The 17,500-nt window shown below is 35.6% G+C and overlaps 1 protein-coding gene across 1 annotated transcript in view; it reads left to right on the top strand.

The window, feature by feature from the left end:
* Positions 1 to 17,500, top strand: part of mtrex (Mtr4 exosome RNA helicase) — a 57,071-nt gene that overhangs the window by 38,602 nt on the left and 969 nt on the right. Inside the window, exons 22-26 of the mRNA XM_051121727.1 lie at positions 5,218 to 5,381; positions 5,573 to 5,678; positions 8,435 to 8,491; positions 11,663 to 11,825; positions 14,309 to 14,413. Coding sequence (XP_050977684.1) covers positions 5,218 to 5,381; positions 5,573 to 5,678; positions 8,435 to 8,491; positions 11,663 to 11,825; positions 14,309 to 14,413 — 595 coding nt within the window. The remainder of the gene's footprint in view (positions 1 to 5,217; positions 5,382 to 5,572; positions 5,679 to 8,434; positions 8,492 to 11,662; positions 11,826 to 14,308; positions 14,414 to 17,500) is intronic.

The raw sequence follows: 17,500 nt of genomic DNA, 5'->3' as shown, positions 1-17,500 counted from the left end.
TTCTTATCTGTTTTGATATTTAAGATAATTTGCTTTAAATTTAATGTATTTAATGGCTGGGTTATATACAGGAGTGCACATTCATTTTTATTTATTTATTTATTTTTTTTTTTTTAAACCTGGATCTCATAAGAGTACCTGGAGATTGGGTTTGGTCCTCACACTGCACACAGTGTGACCCATTAAATATACATATATAAATTAATAATATTGATAATATCATTGGACTTTATTTGTTTAGTGTCTTTTATATATATATATAAAAATAATAAAATGTGGTAATACTATTATTTTTAAATAAAGGTAGTGTCAAATAAAAATACAATTATTTTATAGAAAGCTGAAAAATAAAATGATAATATTTACTTTTTTATAAGAATTTTGATCATTTTTAAAGATAAAATTAGCATTTTATTTTGGCGGGTTGCCAACAAGTATATGTGCTGCTTGTTTGAGTGCTGATGATTGTACAGTGTCAGCAGTTTTGGAATGTGAATTTTACCAGGGGAACCCCACCAATAACGTGTAATTTTTTTTTTTTTTTAGCAGTTGGGCGGGTTTTGTTGTGAAAACCTGGCAACCCTGATCGTCAGTGAATGAAATCTTTTTTGCATTGTGCTTTGAAAACAGCGAATAGCCTAGAATTATGCTTTCAGTTCAAACTGAAATCTACTACAAGATAGTTTGTCGATCTAAAATGATAATTGTGCATTAACAGCTGACAACCACGTCGGTACGCAAATAACTTATTTACACAATGCTTTTCTTAATTTGGTCGCATATGCGGACCACTTATGTGCACCACTGCATTTGAGTCTCTTCTAGGACACAAACATATTTTCTGGGTTATTGTGAAGTACAATTGTTCATTGAGCTCATGCCCTAGTTGTAGGCGTGAATGTAGGTCATGGCATTTAGACCACACATTAGCTTTAGTAATACGCAATACAGCATAATTATTAAATACTTTAGTATGTGTTGTTGACTGCTGGATGTGGTTTCTGGAGGAGTGAAAGATTCCTGCCCTTTTTGGTTGAAAACAATTCGGCTCTTCTCAGTGTCCTGTTTTCAGTCTGTGTCTGAATCACTTTAGAAAGATCTCAGATAAGCCTTAAAGTGGATAATGGCATTAGAGAGACTGAGACAGTGAGTCTTATAAGGGGTGAATCAGCTGCAGCGTAGCAGGCCAACACCATTAACCTTACTGTCTCAACTGATACTAGATGTCTGGACCGATTTGGCTTCTTTCTTTTAGTCAAAGGTAGCTAATTATTTAATATTAGATAACCATTTTTCACCTAATTTAGTCAGCTATGTAATCCGCTCTCATTACAGGTCAGTGGTGTCATTCTGAATAATGTGATTGTCATTACTCTAGTTAAAGGAATGAAAAAGTAGTGGTAATAGGATTATTAAAGGATTAGTTCACTCCTGAATTAAAATTTCCTGATAATTAACTTACCCCCATGTCATCCAAGATGTTCATGCCTGCCTTTCTGCAGTCAAAAAATTAAGGTTTTTGAGAAAAACACTTCAGGGTTTTTTTTCCATGTAGTGGACCTCAATGGGGATCAACGGGTGGAAGGTCCAAGTTGCAGCATCAAACGGCTCTAAATGATCCCAGCCAAGAAATAAGGGTTTATCTGGTGAAACATTCTGTAATTTAAAAATTTTCTTCATTACATAATCACGTTGGAAAGGTCACACATGGTTTGTTCTTTATTTGTGTACATGGGTTCAGAAAGGTAGGGTAGAGCAAAAATCTCATTTTCTCCTCCAACTTCAAAATCGTCCAACATTGTGTTTTTGTAAAGTAGGGCTGGGTATCGAACTCGGTACATTTAAGAGTACTGATCAAAAAGCGTCTGTACTACTGAGTACTGATTCACATTAAATCACCAAATTTCGGTACCTGAGAGTGCATCTGGTCGTGTACGTTACAGGAAAAGAGAGAGAGAATACCCTGTGACGTGATGTCACCCCTGCAACTCATTCAGACACACAGGACAAACCAAAGTGTTCTGAAGTGTGGTTACATTTCTAGGACCATATGGCTTTCGCGAAAACACGGACGAGTTCGCGGAGTTCATTCCAAAAAACGGTTTTACTCTATAATGCGGAATGTCACGGAATTCGTACATTTTTGGATGAGTAAATCAAAAGTAGGTCTGTCACTTAATTCGAATCGCGATATAGACTAGTGTATGTGAATATTACAATGCAAAAAGACATTTTAAACATGAATCCTACAGGTTCTGCTTGCCTATATGAATGGCGGAGACATGGCTTTCTTTACATCACAGAACAGTAGCAGAAGTCTAATTTAATTTATCAAGTGAGGAGAGTGAGTCGAGCTGACTGACAAGAAGAGTGAGGTGAGAGAGATGATGCGATGGCATGACATTTGTTTCTTATTTATTTGATTCCACAGTGTTTGCTGATTTTCAGTTTTGTATACCTAGGCTATTTAAACTTTGAAACTTATTATTTTATATTAGGCATGTAACATGTATTTTTATTAGTTTTGTTAATAAAAGTTCTATGAGTTCTTTGTATTATATTGTTGCTTGAATCCTCTGCGAATTGCTGCTAATTTGAAAGTGAAAGTAAATTCGCCTGGCATTAATGGCATTAATCAATGAAATAAATGTGTTTGTTATTACACTACCAAAAAAAAGGTACCATTGGGTACCGGCAACCAAATTTCATGTACTGATACTGGTACCGTACCAATTAAAATTACAAAGTTTGTGCAGAATTCATCTCTCCCACTTGATGAGACAGCTCACTACAAGAATTAGACCGGACTCCACTCATTGACCATTTTGTCTTCTTTAATTTCAAATACTTTGATGCAATGATCAATCAGACATTAGGTCAAGCAGGTGAAAACCTTTAAATACAAATACAAACACCACTGTAAGAGCACAAATAAATACAGTCAAAATACAAAGCAGAGCTTATATACAATGTGTTCTTTTTAAATTAGCATGAAGGATGTCATATAAATGAACAACAGATAATTAAACATTCAAATCCATTTATATACCAAATACACTGCTTTTCAAATGAGTAATTTTAGTGATCATTGACTTTAAACATTTATACTTATAGCTTTTACTTTGAAAATAGTTTCTGTATAGAAAACCAAACCTAGTTTACAAACCAAACTACAAACCAATACAAAAGCCTATAATACTCAAATACAACACAATTCAACAAAACAACCCAAGTACAAAAAATGTATATATATTAAAGCTCACCGGCTACTGCTTCATTTTGTTGTAGTGAATTGCTTAACTCTGCACAAAAGGAATCAGTTTGTTCAAGAAGCCATTGCTGCTCTGCATGGAGTCTGCTCTACCCTGCTAATTAATATACTGACTTCAGCTGGTGCTCTCTCACTGGTGAATTCTAGTGCACTCTGGCTAGTGCACTCTAGTTAGAAGGGGCGGAGCAAGAGCAACCAATAGTTTGCCACAACAATTGTAAAGGGCGTTTGAAGACTTTCTCTGCACGTTTGTTTGTTTGTTTGTTTGTTTTAAGGTTTTTTTTAAAAAAAGATAAACTGTTAAAAAGCAAAGCGCCTAAAATTATTAAAATTCATGAAATAATTGATTATAAAAACTGAAAATATAAGAATAGAAACTAATTTAAAGTATTAATTACTACAATTTTATATAATTAATACTAAAATAACACTAATGACAAATGTGACATGAATCCTCTCTTAATGACGTAAAGAATATTGAATGATCTTGAGTAAAAACATTATTTATTTGGTTCCACAGTGTTTGCAGATTTTCTGTTTTGTATACCTAGGCTATTTAAACTTTGTGTAGCCTAAGTAATTTCTTATTTTATATTAGGCATGTAACATGGTGTATTTTTATTCGTTTTGTTAATAAAAGTTCTATGAGTTTGACTTGTATTTTATTGTTGCTTGCCTTGAATCCACAGCGAATTACCGTTAATTTGAATGTATGTGAAAGTAAAATGCGTATGGCGCTTTTACAAGCTATTTAAAAGCGGAGGAAAAGCGGAAAAACCCAAACGAACAATTGCTTGACACCAAATTGCCACTAATTTGAAAGTAAAAGTAAAATGCGCATGTCATTTCACATTAATCCGCTCTTAATGACGTAAAGAATAATAAATGATCTTGAGTAAAAACATTTATTCTGCTGTCCACAGAAATACATTGAGCAAAGTCACAAGACTTATTTATATGTGTGAAGTTATTCATCAGTTAGACTAATTTTAGCCAATGTTTTGACATCTGTTTAGACAGATCGTGGTGCTCTCTCCACTGGCTTTGTATGGTGTTGTGACAGTATGAAGTCAGTATGTTAAATCATTACGCTTCAGCCATGTTTTCTACGTGATGCCTTAAAATTTCGTGTTGCGTTACAGGCTAATGTTTTAAACACAAAATCGTTCAAATGCATGTTTACACGCCATTTGTTTGTGGAAACATTTAAGGGTGTACATGAGTGTGTGACAGGTGTGTTGAGTCTGACAGGTCTGTTTTGTTTTTTCTTCCTGGAACACACATCTTTCAAATGTACATTTAGGTTGCAAAAACATGTACACTGCCCTCCAAAAGTCTGGAAACACCCTTGGCAAAGTGTGGTTTTGGACGATATTAGCATAAATCCTTATCATTTTTTGGTGCAAATACATTAAAGTAACTTGACATCATCATTGATGACCAGCAATAATAATTATCATTTTGATTACATAATACTGACAATATATACATGTCAGACATGCCCCTTTGCCAGCTGTGCCTGGTTACTGGTTTAAATTTGGCCCAGGTTTTTAAAAGATTTTTGGGTCAGCACACCTTAATAGCTTCAACAGTTGATTGCCAGTAAAGTTTAGAATACAATGAATTTAGGCCCAGATTATGCAGAGCTGTAATAGCTGCTAATGGTGGATATTTTGATGAATCAAAGTTTTGTTTTTTTTTTTTTTTCTGTGTATAAACCGTTTATGTAATAAAATGTTTTTGTAGTTTGTGTTGTCCCTTATCAGTGCAAAATTATCTCAATTTAAAAAGGATTCATGCCAATAGTGTCCAAAAGCCCACTTTTCTAGGGCGTTTCCAACTTTTGGAGGGCAGTGTAGATGCTAAATCTGATGTTAATTTTATTGTCGCACATTTAAAATGGGAAGTGCGTCCTTTCACACTGTCTGTGCGTTTGGGTGTTTCAGATTGCAGGCGACATTAAAGCGGCGAAGCGTGAGCTAAAGAAAGCACGCACCGTGCTGCAGATGGACGAGCTAAAGTGCAGGAAGCGTGTTCTGCGGCGCTTGGGATTCGCCACTTCCTCTGATGTCATCGAGATGAAAGGCCGTGTGGCCTGTGAGATCAGCAGGTTGGTTACCAATTAAACAATGGTCGTTCACTTATATTTTGTGTTCACAACTCTAGTCCTTGTTCTAAACAGCTCTAGCTAACAGGCATGCATGCATTAAAAGCAAACAAAACAATTTTATTCTCAAATTATTCTCTTATTTTCAACACTCAGGCTTGTTTCTAAACCATGCTGTGTTCTTGTGTTTACAGTGCAGATGAGCTGTTGCTGACAGAGATGGTGTTTAATGGGCTGTTCAACGACCTGACGGCGGAGCAGGCCACCGCGCTTCTCAGCTGCTTTGTCTTCCAGGAAAACGTAAGGCCAAAATGTCGTCATGCACATGCTGAAATGTGGTTGAGATGTAATGAGAGAAGTCAGTGGGTTATGACAGTTATGGGCCTAAATAACCTGTAGTGTTTGGCTTGAAATGGTCATAAATGCAGGGAATGAAGTTATTCAAAGTCCCAGCTTCTATTTAGGAAGCGTGTGCCATGTTCATTGAATAATACATACAAATTAGCTTACCAAAATGCTTACCAGTGGTAAGCCGTACATTTCATACTGCAGATTCAATACAATCAGCCTTTTGTAAATTTTATGGCTGGCTTAAGGTCTCATTCGCATCCAGCTATTTTTAGCTGTACAAAACGGCTCAGTTTGCTGCTTGATGTTGCAAATTTGTGTCTTATTATATTATTTTTTTATCTATTATCTTAATTATGAAACACTGGTTTGTAGTGCAAACAGTTATTAGCCAATTTATTGGTTCCTTTTTGTAATTAGCCTATGTTCACTCATTACTGAATGCAAATACTGAACTCATGAGTCATCATGATATATTAAATATAGCCTAATTGCACAACATCTGCACACATCTAGCTTATAGGACCCTATGATTTCCGCAATGTGGAAAACACGGACAGAATCGTGGAATCCATTCATAAAAACTGAATTTACATTTTAACACAGAATGTCACGTAATTTGTCAAAGTTTGGATGAAGTAATCAAAAGTAGGCCATTGCATTTAAATCGAACCATAATATGGACTAATATTTGTAAATATTAAGCAGCAAAACAACTATTTAAATATGAATTCTGCATGTCACTGAGTTAATGAAAGGCGCAAATGTGTGGTTTGGTTTACTACTCATACTGAAACTTACGTGACACTTGCGGTAATTATTGGCATCTGCTGTTTGACTAAATAAGGACATGAATACATGAACAACATCTCCAGAACTGCTCTGAGAGTCACTTCATGAGCATGTTACCATTTCATTTGAGTAAAACTATCATATCATATGCACACAGAAGTTTAAAGGTATTCACAGCAACCTGTCAGAATGAAAGTTCGGTTTAACGTGAAGACACGGCAGGTACTTAATACTACTACTACGACTACTACAATTATTAAAATCTTATTTTTACAGAATAATCATATAATATTAATGTTTAATTGTAATAGTAAATCTTTATTTTATGCCTTTATTTAATGAACAGAAAAATGTAAATACACAACACAGAATTTCTGAAAATATATATTTAATTAGGCTATTGTGAGAATAAATGAAACCTGTAATCAGACATGCTAAAACACACAATTTGGTAACAATAAGACATAAGATGGGCAAAAAAAAAAACATTTCACAGGGCCCTTAATATGTCATTTTTGTTCAACTTTTAATAAACATGCTTTTTGATTAATAAAATTTTACTGAACCTTAAAAAAGGGTCCAGAAAAATTAAAATGGAAAAAAATGGAACCCAGAATAATTAAATCGGGAAAAAAAAAGAATTTAAAAAAAGAATTTAACAGATTTTGGGGGAAAAATACAACTGATTTCATATGGCCCTAAGTTTACTTTAACATACCTGACAAATAATGTCTTGCTGGGTTCCTGTGCATTGAAGCAAATGTGTCAAAAAAAAGACGCTCTATTAATTATTTATATGCATGTAGGTTACATTTATCATTATCATTTACGTGTGGAACGTCTCAAACTCCATCTGTGCATATTGTTGTGAGTTTGGGTTTATTATAATGTTCATTTGGAAACGCAACATGCCCCATTTCATCAGATTTGTAAGATAAATAAGTTTTTATCAATTGTAAAGGCTACTATTGCTAAAAAATTAATTAAATTGTCTGATTACTCTATTAATCATCAGAATAATCGGCCGATTACTCAATTACCAAAATAATCGTTAATGGCAGCCCTTTCAACCATATTGCCCAACCCTGTGCGTACTTGTGTACTTTGGGCTTAAAAGGTGCTGCAACAAAAACAAAATGATCAAGAAAATTCAGAAATACAGACTGTGGCCACTAAGGTGAAGTATATAATGTCTGTATCACCAAAAAATGCAAGTAAAATGCCATTGGTCACACAAGCAGATAGTCTCACCCAAACACGCCATCTGTTTGCCCCAGTCATATGTCTGACCCCCATGTGCCATTTGTCGCGCATGGATTGTGTGTCATAGTTCAGCTGTTTCTTCTCTTTGGTCATCTGTCAGAGTCCTTTCACCTGTCATAAGCTGGTGGGAAAGGCTGGGATAGAAAGGAAAAGCATCCCGACAGGAGGCAGCAGAGAGAGATCTTAAGCATGTGGTGATTTATCATGAAACTGGGTGAAAGAGTGTCACTGAGGGCCGTGAATCCCCGTAAAGATTTAAAACGCATAAAAATATGGATGTTAAAAAGGACATTTTGTTTGGGCAATGCTGTTTTCAAACTATTCGATTTTGCATGGAAAAATACTGTGTGATGATGGAGGTTTTGAAAGTTTCTTTACTTGTTTTGTTTTTTTCCTCGCCCCTATTGAGTATGCTTTGATTGAGAAGTCAGTTCACATTTTTACAGTAACATCAGGTATTTGATGTTATCCATTCTGACTCAATATTCACAACTTGAAGCCTCTCCCATAAAGCCTGGCAGTCTTATTCCCTTCACGCATGAATTAGAAAGTTAATGTGTACTACACACCTTGTGCATTTAATCCAATTGGTATATTTGTTCTGACAGTGTCACTTCATTTACTTGTTTTAATTAGCTTTTCTCCATGTGCAGGCTAACGAGATGCCCAAACTGACAGAGCAGCTGGCCGGACCACTGCGTCAGATGCAGGTATTTGTGTTCAGGAGGGAGGACTTAGTCAGCCACCCTGAAATTCTTCACATTACAGGCTCACTATCACACGCACTATTTACCAAATAACACTTAGACTCCCGCCACTGTTTGCATTCGCAGATTAAGCGGATAGGTCAGTCTGATCCTCCAAAGACGTAGTTTGGAACAGTTTGACACTGTTTTTACAATGTGTGAAGTGTTTGTGTATGGGCACATGTAGGTCAGCTTGATGGCCTCATTTCGCAGCTTCAGCTGCTGACTGTTCATTATAAGCTCTCAAAGCATCTAGATTCTTGTCTTAAAGTGCCCCTGTTATGGATTATGAAAGGTTCATATTTTGGTTTCGGGAGTCCCTAACAGGTTGACATGCATGCAAGGTCAGACACTTTCATTGGCTTATAATATGCATTTATTTTTATCTTATTTGTTCAACGACTCCCAAACGATTCGCTCAACGATTCATTTCCTCCTATGTGTGATGCTAATCTAAGGTGATTGGTCCGATGACCCAGTCTATTGTGGTCTACTGCGTGCAGCACATGTCAGAAACAGAACACCCATCACGATTACATTAAACACCCAAACAGCAATGGCATATATGTTAGCTCAACACAGAAACACATTGATAAAACACTGCAGTTTGTACACCAACGTATTGCTCTATTCTTTATCAGAACTCAATGTAATAACGACTAGGGATGTCACAATACTCAATATAATATTGAACCGTACAGTACGACATCCACAGTTTAATACGTGTTTGTGAATAGCGATTTTCCGGTTTTGCATTTAAATAAATTTCTTGTTTTATTTCTCTCGAAATTTGCTGTGAATGTGCCCACGATTTCACATGCTGAGATGAGGAAACACCTCCCTGCTAATATTTGAAAAAGCAATACCTGCAGAGCATCTTCCCTTCTAATGAAATGCAATAAGACTTTCTAAACTTGTTGTCCAACGAAAGAGAACAACTTATTTTTACTTCACAGCATCAGTCGAGTGTTTGAAATCACTTCCTTTTGTGGTCTGATGTGGCTTCTTATCATAGAATGAGGCAGACAATATATTCTATACTGCATGTCGATTGACAATGGCTTACAAATGTACTTAATCATTATGAAAATACCAGAGATGGGTTGAAGAACACAGATAAACCATATATTATTGCAGATGAATATTTATTTTTATGTTTAGTTTATATATTTCATCATTCAAAACGTTTAATGTTATGTCTTTATTCAGTTACAGCGATAGCGATGCTTTTAACCATATTAGAGATTTTCTGGCTGGAACGTCATCAGTGTTATCTCTGACGCATATGTGGATTTTCTGCACGAAGGCGCCCTCTGGCGTCCAGTATGAATGAAACCCATCCTATTTTGTGTAAAAAAAAAAAAAAAAAATCAGAAAAATAATACCTCTCTCAAAAGAAATATTAAGCAGACTTATAATATTCCACGCTTTTTCCAGTGTACAGATGTTTACAGGAGTATTTTGTTGATTAGATTAAAAAAAAAAAAAAAAAACACTCTGATGTGGCAAGCTATCAGAACCAAACCGAAAACCGTGGTTAATAACCGAGGTACATATTGAACCGTGGACTAACTGTATTGTTGCATCCCTAATAATGACACACGTTCACTATTCATTGACGCATTTCTAGGCAATTGCGAGCAAATGGATATTGCTGTTAGCCGGTTAGCCAGAGACCTACAAGCTGCGCTAAACGAACACATGCACAACTAAATAACGTATTCAGAGTACGTGACAGCAACTGATTACTTTCGGAATAAAAATGTCCTGATAATTTATCGCCACCATGTCATCCAAGATATTCATGTTTGTCTTCAGTCGCAAAGAAATTCCAGGATTTTTCTGCGTATAGAGGGCTTAAATGGTGGTCAGCGGATTGAAGGTTAAAAATGCATTTCAATGCAATCCCAGCTGAGGAATAAGGGTCTTATCTAGTAAAACGATCAGTCATTTTCTTAAAAAAAACAACAACAAAAAAGTCATATTTGTACACGTTTTAACCACAAATGCTCATCTTGTCTAGCTCTGCTCTGTACACATTGGGTCAAGACAGTTAGGGTATGTCGAAAAACTCCCATCTCGTTTTCTCCTCCTACTTCAAAATTGTCCTACATCACTTTTTACCTTTTTTTTGTAAGGGGTGTTTGACTCTCCTTGCAAACTCACTTTGAAAACACTGGGTCGGTACTTCTGCATTGACGTAGGGCGATCTTGAAGTTGGAGGGGAAAATACGATGGGAGTTTTTCGACATAGCCTAACTGCCCAAATGGATTTACCCTCACAGTGCAGAGCACAGCGTCTTCTCATCATGATGCTAACCACAGGAATCAGCTACAGTATTTGAGGTATGGTGAATGGGGGGTTTACCCGGGTCTGCCACTAGTGGGTGGGCAATATGCTAATGTTTCATGTTAATGTCCACTTGAAAGAGCTTGGGATTTGTTTTAAAAAATAAGTCGTTTGCATGACTCAGAGTCAACTCTTTCTTTTCAGAGATGATAATTGCTGTTGACTTGAAAGTGAGAGTAAAACTCCAATGACCCACCCATACGGTCATACCGGTATTACCGGCGTTGTCAGTTAACTGGTGGGAAAATTTCCTCACCACCACAACCCTATTTTATACATCGTGCACTTTCAGATTTAAAACTTTGCAGGATGTTTTCACTCACTTAGAGCTGTTATATGCTGTTATTTCCTCATGATTTACCTACCCTCAAGCCATCCTAGGTGTATATGGCTTTTTTTTTTTCTTTTTTTTTTTATATTGCCGAGTTGTATTGCAAAAAAATCCTGCTCTTCCAAGCTTTGTAATGGCAGTGAATGGGTGTTGAGATTTTGAAGTCCAATAAAGTGCATCCATCTATCATAAAAGTACTCCACGATCTGGAATGCCACTCTCTCGTGAATGTACCTATGACAGGTAGTGGACACCCATTCACTGCCAACATACAGCTTGGGAGAGCCAGGACATTTTTTAAAATAAGATTGTATTTGTCTGAACGAAGAAAGACATATACAACTAGAATAACTTGACGGTGAGTAAATGATGGGGTAATTCAGTTTTTTGGTGGACTATGCCTTTAACTAATCCCGTATTGTCATGGATGACTCTCGTTCTGCTGTGGTTGTAGGAATGTGCCAAGCGTATTGCTAAGGTGTCCGCAGAGGCCAAGCTGGACGTGGATGAGGACACGTATCTGAACCAGTTCCGCCCACACCTGATGGATGTGGTCTACACCTGGGCCAACGGCTCCTCATTCTCTCAGATATGCAAAATGACAGACGTGTTTGAAGGTACTAGTTTTTTCCACAGCAAATATCGTATTTCACAACAAATTTATGCATCTCATATTTACATTTTTGTAATTTAATTGAATCCACTTGGTAAATATTGCTGTGATTAAGGCACTTTTCAGTTAGCCAGTTGTGTTTCTTAGACCACTGGTTTCAGTGAATCACTTCTCATGAGTGTTAATACAAAAAATTTTTTTATTTAAATATTATTTGGTTCGTCTATTTATCTATTTATTTCATTTACAGATGTGATGCCTTTGCTACGACAATGTTTTAGTGCCACGTTAAAAATGAAAAAAAAATTGCGAGATTAAAGTCATAGTAATTTAAGAATAAAGGCAAAATGTTTTGAGAATAAAGTTGAAATATTTCAAAAATAAAGTCGAAATTACGGGAATCGTAGCAATTAAAGTTATAATATTTGAGAGTATAGTCTATCCACAAGTTTCCTACGCCCCCCATGAGGCCTTGCGTCAAAAGTGGGAGCATCTTCTGGTTCGAAGTAAACAAGCGTGGACAGACAAACAGTGGACAGTAGTGATGGCCAAAAGAAGCTTAATGAAGCGCTGACGCTTTCCTCAGACTGTTTCGGGAAAAGATTCAGAGCTTCGGGTGTGTTGAAATCAGCGCGATCTGGTTTTTATTAAAAAATAAAGCAGCCAAAACCTTGTGAAAGAAACACCATCGGACGAAATGTTCACCACACATTCCACAGATCAACTCATGTTACGTCCACAAATATAAGTCCAACAGTCTGTGTGTTTGTTTTTTGAATTTTAGTCTCTGATAAATTAATTGAACATTACCCATTAAACTGTGGCATTAAATGCCAGTACAAATATCTGTATTATCTAATAGAAGAATAATCTGGCGCAACCTTTAACACAAGCTCCGATGCCTCGGTTCAAATGTCACATCACTAGTTAACAGTCATTCAAGATTTAGCGATCCAAACTTGCTAATGTGGGAGCACAGCTTCGAACAGCACAATGTCTCTGAGCACCGTAATGACACCATAAAGGTTTGCAACTTTACTAAGTAAACAATGATCCGAAAAACACTTAGCCTCTTCGTTAATTAGCACACAAAATAACATTGGTACTGCTACTGCCACCTCACTGGAAGTTGTACCCAAGTTCTTTTTTACAGTAGCGCCCCAAATGGCCCGGATTGGGAGCTTCGGGAGAAGATGTCAGCCCACCAGAATTTATTTGAATATATGCAGGATTATTAGCAGAATCATACCATGTGTTATACTCGCAGGGACAGTATGCTTGGAATAATTTTTCACATCTTCGATTGCAGTCATTAGGACTATTTGTAGTGCACCAGCACACAATAATAGTAATAAGCTTTGTGCTTTTGGGACTTTTAATATAAAACAAAGCCTCAGCTTTCAAATTCTGTCAGTTTTATCACAAAATATAAATTGCAAATGTTTTTCCTCTTTATTTCAAGTTTAAAGCACGATATCAGAAGGCATGAAAAAAGTATCCTAATTTAATTAAACAAATGTCTCACTGTAATCGTAAAGATGACTGATTCACATGCCACTTAAACTGAGGCGAATACAGCGATCTGTCACGCCACATTAAAGAGAGTGAAAAACACATGATTGTAATAGACGTATTGTTTGTATTTCACTATAAAACTGACAGAATTTGGAGGCTGTGACTTTGGAGTATCTCCCATTGCTCCCAACCCGGGCCATTGCATGCGCAATAGGCTACTCAAAACTCAACTTTAATCTTGTAAGTGCTATTCTCGTAATTTTGACTTTGTTGAAATGTTTAACTTAATTATCGTATTTTAACTTTATTCTCATCACCCAACCCTAAATCCCAACAGTGGTCTGTGTTGAATTCTACTGTTTTCATATCATCCCTGTTTCCCAGAAATGACCAAATGTGATTAATTTGTGAGACTATTAGGAGTCAGCAGTGTTGCATTTGGTCCTGACTTCATAAGTACACCATGAGGCATGTTGTGAAATGCAAGGTTTAAAACATATTTTCAGCACATCTTCTCCCAAAGTCCTCTGCTCTGAGATTTTGGCTGTGTCCACAGCATGACGTGAGTTTTGAAACACGGATCACATGTCTTGTCAAGAAAATCCCCCATCTGTCCATGCTCCAGCTCCTGAGTGAGATTTTGGCTGCGTTCGTGTGCATTAGCAAATAGCAAAGCTCTCGTAGTGATAAACGGCAGTAAGGGAGAGATGTTATATGAAAAATGGAGAAGTTCCCCTATGCGCTTTCACTCATCCCCTTTCACCTCAGACTGAATTGGTCTCAGTGGAGATCGAAGACCATCATGCCAACAAAACCCATGTGTGCCAAGAAAAGTCTCATAGAAGTAAACACTGCTAATACAACTGGACATTCAAACTATGGGTTACAAGCACTGAAAATGACCATATGTGGTTGGTATGTAGTAAGTGCGAGGAAGACTAACTCTCTCTCTCACACGCACTCTCTTTTCAGGCAGTATTATCCGCTGTATGCGCAGATTGGAGGAGCTCTTGAGGCAGATGTGCCAGGCGGCCAAAGCCATTGGAAATACAGAGCTGGAGAATAAGTTTGCCACGGGTAAGACGCACTGTAGACTCGTGCTGTGACTCATTCAACTGAACAGAGCCACGTGCAAGGAGTATCCAATTTATTGTGGGCAGCTTTGACTGGTAAACTGCCTTGGAAAGATTTAATTATTGATGGCATTCTGTGAACCTGTGGATGTGAGATACAAGATGAACATATCCACAATCCAAGATCAACTTAATGCTGCTGTGCAGTATGTTGACTCCTTATTTCATTTGCAACAAGAAAGGGGTTTTGTTCCTTAAATCTTAGTGAGCTTCCTTTTAAGATAGAAAGATGTACTTTACGAAAGTATGCAGTCTTAAACATGCTGAATGCATGCTTTTTGCATGAGGGTTCGTACAAGGTGCTTGAATTTGACTTTTTGCAATTTAAGGCCTGGAGAAACTCTTAAAAATGGCTATATTCCTGAAGAGGTACTTGAAGCACTTTAATTATTGAAAGATACTTTATCAATGAAATAAGTGTGTAATTTTGTTAATAAGCACATTGTCTTTTTATGCAAAATACACGAAATTCAAAAAACGGAAATTCTTACCTTTTCCGTTTGTTCAGTTTATGTTAGAAAACAGTCAAGCTAAGCAAGTAGTAGTACTGACAGTGTCATGTAAACTTTGTGGAAGACACAGAAAGAGGAACAGATGAACCAAATCAACTGATTGGAACCGCTCCAGTTGATTCAAACTTATTTTATTTTAAGTGATTCACTAGCAAAAACCAGATCAAATTAAAAGAGCCATTCATATTCAGATTTCAACATCCCTTGTAATGATTTCAAACAGCATGTAGGCTGAAACGGAGCTTTTCAAAACTCTGAATCAGTAAACCATTGTGTCGCAAAATGATTCACTGTTTCGGAGAGTGTATTGGGAATCATTGGATTTAGATTGGAACAGGTTAGTGAGTCATTTCACAAATTGAATGATTTAAATCAAATGATTCACTATATTCGATTTAAACCTAAATGAAATTTGCGATACGCAAAGTTCTGATCTAAGTCAAATGATTCGTGCCGATTCGTTCTGATCTGAAATGATGGTTCATGAATCATTATTCAGCTTGTGACTTCAGAGTGGATCGTGAATCAGTTGATTAAGATCGGAACTTCGCCGCAGGTTCGCAAATATTTTGCTTTAGATTTAAACTTCAGAGCGTGGATCGCAAATCATTTGATTAAGATCGAAACTTCGCGTGTCACAAATCATTTGCTTCAGATTGGAACTTCGGTGCGTAATGTGAATCATTCGATTTAGATTGGAATGGGTTAGTGAATCATTTCTCAAATTAAATGATTCAAATCAAATGATTCATTTTATAGTATCTGTACAAACTCTGTTGCATTAATGTGGCAATAACAGACCTCCATACTCAAGGGGGTGCTGTGTAATTGTTAAGCTAATTACACAGCATTTGATTAGCTAATAAATGAATAGGAGTTGGATGTTAGCATATTGCTAAGCTAATTATACAATATTCAATTTAAAAACAAATTTTGTGGTCAAAATTGATTCCAGAATTTGAATGTTAGTATGCTACTAAGCTAATCATTTTGTATTTGATTAGCTAACAAATATTTGGGTCAAAATGTGTTCCAAAAGAGATGGATATAAGCATGTTGTCAAGCTAATTACACAACATTTGATTAGCTAACAAACGAATAGGTCAAAATTTAATCCAGTAGAATTGGATGTTAGCATATTGCTGAGCTAATTACACAGTATTCAATTTGAAAACAAATTCTGTGGTCAAAATTGATTCCAATTATTTGATGTCAGCATGCTGCTAAGGTAATTATATATTATTTGATTTAGCTAACAAATAATTGGGTCAAAATGTGTTCCAAAAGAGATGGATGTTAGTATGTTCTTAAGCTAATTAAATAGTATTTAATTAAATAAAGGTTAAAATTGAATCCAGTAGTAGATTACGTTAGACTAGATTAACAAATACATGGATCAAACTATTCCAACAGAGTTAGATTAGTGTATTACTAAGATAATTACGTAGTGATTAATTAGCTAAGAAGGAAGTTAACGTGTTGCTAATTGCAGAATTGAGTGAAAAGTATATTTATAGTCATCTGACGTTGACTTGCAGTGTTATAGTGTTGTCACGATACCAAAGCTTTGACCTCGATATGATACCTGACTAAAATATCACACTACTACTACTACTACTACTATGAAAAAAACAGAACAGGAAAAGTAACTGAGTAATAGATGATCCAAATGAAGATATTTATTTTATCTAATAAAACAAAGCATTCATCCCCCTTTTAAAAAAATAAAATAAAAATATAATAATAATAATAATAATAATAATAATAATCACATGCAAGTGCCACTACACAGAATTATGGTGAACAACTACTGAGTCTACAGATGTGTAGAGATCTTTGTAATATTAGTAAGTTAGCTTAAAGGATAAAGCCAAATCTTATTTCATGATATAGTAATTTTATTTCACAACAACAATATACATCATGACATAGTCATTTTTTTGTTATTTCATGTTTTATTATCTTTTATTAATAATAAGAACCTAGATGCAAGTAACAAAGGACAATTAAATAGAATATGAAATCTGTTTTATTTTTTCCTGAATTCCATTTTAATTTTTCAAATATCAAAAAGCATGTTTAATTAATTGAAATCATGACACTTGCAGAATTTAACAGCAATTTATTAAAAGTTTAACACAAAGTGTGTGTTTTTAAGGCCCTATGAAATAAGTTTTATTATTTTTCTCAGATTCAGTTTTGTTTGTGAATCTCTGTTTTCCATTAATTTTCTGGATTCTATTTTAATAGTTTCATTACAATTTAATAATCAAAAGCATGTCTAATGAATTTATAAAGGATAATTAGGTTTGATTAAAGAATTTATTATAGGCTATTTATTTATTTATTTATTTATTTTCAGAAATACTGTGTTGTGTATTTACAGTTTTCTGGTAAATCAATTCTGGTAAATATTTTTCTGGTAAAAATTCCTTAAACATTGTTTTAATCATATTTTTAGTAGTAGTAGTACTATCTTTACATTTAAGTAATATAGTAATATATTTCTGACACTCAAG

Source organism: Labeo rohita, chromosome 10 (assembly GCF_022985175.1).
Source record: "Labeo rohita strain BAU-BD-2019 chromosome 10, IGBB_LRoh.1.0, whole genome shotgun sequence".
NCBI classification, from domain to species: Eukaryota; Metazoa; Chordata; class Actinopteri; order Cypriniformes; family Cyprinidae; genus Labeo; species Labeo rohita.
Note: the sequence above shows the minus strand (reverse complement) of the source record. Positions and strands in the feature narration are given on the sequence as shown.